Raw genomic sequence first — 6,000 nt, forward strand, 5'->3', positions numbered from 1 at the left:
AACCGCCCTGTCCTTGTTGGTCTTTCCCACTAGACCTTGAGTCCCTAAACCCAGGCTGTGACCCCTGGCTCAGCACAGAGCCCAGCCTGAAGGTCTGGTGAAGAAATGGAAATGGCAAAATGCAACCTGCCAAGAAGAGTCTTCTCATCAGAAATCTGGTGTCCCAGACAAAGCTGGAGAAGCCTTGGGAATTGTGGCTATCAGTACACATGAAAGGGATGCCTCCCAATCCAGCCCTGGATTCAAGGCTCACGATCACCTGGGACCGGGCTTTCAAGGCAGGAAGTGAAGGGCACCTGTCGTTCGTCCCCATCCAGGGACCCCAGGGGCAGACTCAAGTCCTCTCTTTCCACAGTGGCAACAATAACCATGACTGTGAAAGGCCCAGGCATTGTGCTAAGATCACCTGCCCTATTCCATTTCATTCTTGCCACCCCAACCACCAGGGAGCTCCCCCTGTGGTCCCCACTTCACCGTGAGGAAACTGAGGCACACAGAGGGAAGTACCTTGCCCAGAGTCACTCTACTGAGCAATGGCTCAGCAGAGATTTGAAGCCTGGCAACTGGACTCCAGGATCTGTATTCTAGACCCAAACAGCAGACCTCCCGCTGCTGTGGACCAGTGAGTGGTCTCACTACAACTCTTCATTGCTGGGGCCCACAGAGCCCAACACACACACGTGCACGCACAACTGAAACAAAGTCTACGTAGCAAAAGGTCTCCTTACTACCTCAACACACTCGATAATTTTTTAATTCTATTCTATGTCATTAAAGATTTTTTAAAAAGCTGGTCACGCATGACCCACAGTAGACAGACCAGTTGGTCTGGCGGCCAGGCCTTGTTTGGGGCCCTGGGCCCCCACCCCTCACTCCCTGAGGCACAGGGCAGCAGCACCTTGTTCCCTCCAGTCATATAACCAGCTGTGTGTCCTATTCTATCCGTGCATCTCATCCCTCTTCCACTAGAGGCCAGCTCCACGGGGGCTTCCAGCGGCTTCCGTCCCATTCACAGCTGAACCCTCAGGGTCTGGCACATGACAGGTGCCCCAAAGATGTCAGTTAAATGAATGAAGGTACACACTCAGGAAAATGCAAGGCAGGACAGACCCCGGAGTCACTCGAGCCTGGGCACAGATGTTGCCTGCCTGGAAAACGGGGCTAAATATAGCCCCTCTAAATGATGGTTACAAGGATTTAAAATAAATAATGTAGGTAAAGCCCCTGACTCAGAACTTGGCACAGACCAAGGTCAGCATACTGCCCTCACTCAAAGTTCCAGGATGCCTGACTATTGAACTAAAACTAAAAAGGGCCATTGACTTGGTCAAGCATGGACCAACTTAATGATTAAACCCAACTGCCAGTTTGAATTCAGTCTCTTCTCCAACCAGAACTGTGGGTGAGCCCCAGAGGCGCGCTGAGGGAAGGGTTGCAATGCCCTGGTGAGAGAAGAAGGGGCAAGAGCCCCACTGCCCTGGAATTCCATCCTCCCCCAGTTCTGCTTGTTTACACTTTTATTTTTTTCCTTACAAACCCCAGATTAAGGGAAAGGTAGTCCAGAGAAACGGACTGTGTGGTATTAGGAATAAGACAGACCAGGGTCTTCTAAACCCATTTTTGCCACTGCCTACCTGTGTGAATTGAGTCAAGTGTTTTAACCTCTCTGTGCCTCACTGTCCTCCATAAAATGGAGAAGAATGGCACCGTACTTTGCAGAATTGAACTGCAACTAGAAAGAGAATGGGTCACGCACACAGTAGGAGCTTGGCAAAGGTGAGTTTCCACGCTGGCTCCTGGACACTTCTATTTATAGGGCATTCGTCGGAAGTTGCTGATGCCCTTTGTGCAGACTTCCAAGGGGCTTCCCAATTCAATCATAAAAGACCCTCCCTTTCTTTGACATGTCATCGTTGCACACGATACCATGACATATTTACTTGGGGCACCCAACACATATTATCTGAACCATGGACTGGGAGGATACTGCCTATTGGAGGAAGAATGGAGAACTTTGGAGCTCAATCAACCTGGATTCCAATCCTGGTTCTACCAACTGGATGAGCCATATGAGCTGGGATGAGTCATTTTCTCTCTCTGAGCCTTGGTTTCCTTATCTGTAAATGGAGATGATGCTCCTTACCTTTGCAGGGCTGTTGCGAGCATTCAATTCATTCATTCATTCATTCATTCATTCATTCATTCATTCATTCATTCAACAAATATTTACTGAACATCTGTGTACTAGCCACTGCTCCAGGTGCTGAAAATACAGCCGTGAATAAAAAAGACAAAAGTCCTCCCCGGAGGGACAGGTGATTAAACAGCTAACTACACATACCATGGTGTATGTGTGATCATGCTAAGAAAAAACACCAAGTGGGGGAGAGCAAGTGGGGCATGCCAGTGGGCAGGGGTGATGGCAGCACCCGCATTTGAGCAGGGAGCTAAAGGAAGCAAGGGGGAAACCATGTGGAGGTCTGGGGGAAGAATGTTCCAGGCAGAAGGATCAGCAAGTGCAGGAGCCTTAAGGAGAAGCATGCTTGGCATGTAAATGAAGCCACATATGCAGGAAGCCTGGCATGGAATCCAGGTGCTCAGCAAATGCCAGCTCTCTATTTCAAGTCCCATAGAAGGAACCCCACGCATGTGTCCTTTTCCTGAGAACGAAAGCACAAGGATTTCTACAGGGCAAGACTGAGCCAAGTGCTCTCTCAGCCTAAGATGCAGGCAACATGTGAGCTCTACCCCTGGTTTTGGAGCCCCTGCCAGCCACTAGGCTCTGGGTTGGGCAACCTGAGATACAAGATCATCAAGACACAGTTTCTGTCCTCAGGCGGCCCCGAGGCAAGTTGTGGAGAGTGATGACGACAATGCAATGTGGTCAGATGAACAAACAGAGCCTTAAGAAGGTGTCTAGGTAGCATAGCGAAAGGTGGGATTGGTGCGGGTGGTCAAGGAAGGCTTCCTGGAGGAGGTGACAAGCTGAATTTTAAGAAACGGACTAGACAAGGAAGGATATTTTGAGTGTGGGGAGAATGATGTACTAGTCACAGAGTTGTAAAAAACGGCATAGCGTGTGTGAGAAACTAATTACACACTGGTTGGAAAACAATAAAAGGCCCTTCCTATTCTCAGCACAGCAACCTGATGTGTCTCAGGAATTCCAGCTCTGTCCCCTTCCTCAAACTCAGGGCACGCTTCAGCCCCAGTGGAGAGTTTTAATTTTTCACACTTAGCTACTGCAGTGGGTAACAACCTTAACCCCTGGCTCCTAGCCCAGGTGGCCCAGTCCACAGAGCCAGAGCCCCGTGGGATGGAGCATATATAAATCTCCAGCTATTTTTAGCCTGCCTGGCTGTGTCTGTCCCTTCACCACCCTAAGGCTGACCCACAGGTGGCAGGATGGCTTTTTTTTTTTTATTAGAACACCATAAATATTTTTAATTAAGAAATCCTACAAAGGGGTCCAGGCTGCCACCAGGTGTCTGCAGCTGGGAGAGTATCTGCTGCCATATTTGCCAACAGCCCTAGACACTTCTAGACCAGGTGGGTGGGTCCTTCCATCCCCATCTAGCCAATATCCCTGCTCATAGGAGGTGGAGGCCACTGGCTGGTAAATGGACCTGGGTTCAAATCCCACCTCTGCCTCTGACTACCTGATGACCCTCTGCTGGGGTCACCTGTCTGAGAATATGGGGGTTTTCAATGCAGTGGCCCTAAAGCTGCCCACAAGCTTATCAAGCAGGAGCTGGCTCCTCTTCCACAGGCCACGCTTGGGAACCCCGGGCACAGCATCATCCATTTTAATCCCCTCCAGAGGAAAAAACAATGATTTTTTTTTGTTATAAAGCCTACAAGTGGGGGCTATATGGGAGTGTTAGAGCACAGACCAGTGATCTGTCTCTCTCCTAAAACCTCACACCAGATGTGCACCGCAGAGGACTCACTTCCCCGCTGAGCTGGGCCTTTGTACTTTAAAAATACACACATCTCTCACTTTCTGCCTAAAAGATGTTACCAATGCCCAGCCTTAAGCCAAAATAAAGACTTTTTCTAAAGACTTGGGATGTGGGGGAACGGCTGGGCAGGCAGACAGGGGGCCCAACCCAGACTCACCCTCTATTAGCAGTATGACCTTGGGTGAGTCATTTCTCCTCCTCTGAGCCTCAATTTCTTTATTTGTAAAATTGGGATAAACATCTTTACAAGGAAGACCTGCTTTTGCATGCCGCCCTAGCCCTGGGGTATGCAAAGTGCCCGACACAGAGCCCGCAGCACAGTGATCAGTGAACGGTTACCAAAATCACCAGGTACTCTCTAGTAAGTCCTCCTCTGCCCCCTCATTCCCACCTTCCCACCTCACCCCCATCCCCTTACTCTGGCCCCGGAAATTCTAGGGTGATGTTAACTAGGGGGCGATGCGCTCTGCAGCGGTGACTCCGAGGGACTAGAGAGCCCCCAATTGAGCGGACACCAGAGGGGGGCGCAGCCGGGGTGCGCGTGGGAACATGGCCAAACCAAGGCAGCATGTGCCGCGGGGGCGCTGGCGGCTGGAAATTGGGGTACCCCTGCAAGCGCCCCCCACTTTCAGCAGCTGCAGTCTCGGCACAACGGGTGGTTCTGGCCGTCGGAAGCCCTGGGGAGCCTGACTCCAGTCACCCCCCAGGGCGCCCCGGGCTCCCTCCTCAGCGCCCTCGGGCTGAAACAAAGGCGAGGGGGAGAGCGGCATCGCCCCAGCGGCCCCTTCGCGCATCTGGCCAAGCAGGGAGAAGGAGGACTGGGGTCCCCAAGGTAACCAGGACGCGGTACCCGTCCTCCCGGAGCGCAAAGCCCAGCCAAGGGGCGCGCGCGGAGCCGGGGTCCAGGAGGCACCGATGACTCCAGCCCGCTGCGCGCCGAGGGCTCCAAAGGGGTGGGGTGGCTCTCCGGAAGTCACCCAGCGGGTCCCCTGGGGAGAGGAGAACCCCTGCGCCCGCCTCCCGGGCAGGGCTCCCCGGCGTACCTGGCAGGGTCCTGTGCACGGTGTTGCCCATCGCTGGGTCTGGGCGCGGCGTTGGCGGCGGCGCGCTCGGGGTGCACGGAGGCTAATAACGCGGTGGGCCGGGGACCCGGGCCAGGGCCGGGCTCCGGGGCATCGCGGCTGCACGGGAGAGCCGCCGGGCGGCAGCTGGGGCGGGCGCCTGGAGGGAGGCGGTGGCAGCGGGAGGAGGAGGAGGCGGAGCCAACCGGCCTGAGCCCGCCGGCTCCGCCTCCGCCTCCCGCCGCCTCCAACCGTGCAAGGAGAGGCGGGGGGGGGGGCGCCNATCTTTTGAAAGTTTGGACCGGGCGGCGGGAGCAGAACCGCCGAGCCTCCCGCTCTCGTCGCTCCCGCGCCCGGGGCAGGAAGACGCGCCGGCAGTTGGGTGCCTTCGGGGTGCCAGGCCTTTCATTCATTTCTCCCAGCACTTCGATAAGGCCTGGTGTGTGCCGGGCCCTCTTCCAGGCGCTGGGCCACCCGGGGCCAAGCCCTCACCTTGGCGCTGCACTTAGCCGGGTGCGGGCGGGGCGGGGTGGGGGGATGTACACGCAGGCAGAAGGTCCCCTACGGCAGTGTAAAGGGCTTGAGGACAATCCAGTCGGGGTGACAGTGGTGTGGGGGTGCGATCGCGGACCTACAAATAGAAACCCAGGCGGTCTCCAAAGGTTGGGAGGAGGGAACATATTGGAATATTTATTAAGCGCATGCCAGGCACTGTGCTGTACTCCGAAGCTACAGACAAGGCATGCAAGTGGTGAAAACAGCAATAACAAGCACTTTATTTTTTTGGTTTTAATTTTATTTATTTATTTATTTATTTATTTATTTATTTATTTATTTATTTATTTATTTTTAGAGTTTCTGGTTTTGTTTCTTTTTTAAGATTTATTATTTTGACAGAAAGAGAGAGCAGGGGAGAGAGTGAACCGGGAGAGGGCGAGCAGGGGGAGGGGGAGAGGGAGAGAATCTCAAGCCGACTC

General features: G+C 53.6%; 1 protein-coding gene across 1 annotated transcript in view; it reads right to left on the reverse strand.

Moving 5' to 3' along the window:
• The window catches only part of NEURL1B (neuralized E3 ubiquitin protein ligase 1B), a 38,106-nt gene extending 32,919 nt beyond the window's left edge, over window positions 1–5,187 (reverse strand). Inside the window, exon 1 of the mRNA XM_034655657.1 lies at window positions 5,006–5,187. Within this exon, the coding sequence (XP_034511548.1) occupies window positions 5,006–5,036 (31 nt within the window). The 5' untranslated portion in view covers window positions 5,037–5,187. The remainder of the gene's footprint in view (window positions 1–5,005) is intronic.
• Window positions 5,188–6,000: the final 813 nt, after the last annotated feature.

This window comes from Ailuropoda melanoleuca, chromosome 3 (assembly GCF_002007445.2).
Source record: "Ailuropoda melanoleuca isolate Jingjing chromosome 3, ASM200744v2, whole genome shotgun sequence".
NCBI classification, from domain to species: Eukaryota; Metazoa; Chordata; class Mammalia; order Carnivora; family Ursidae; genus Ailuropoda; species Ailuropoda melanoleuca.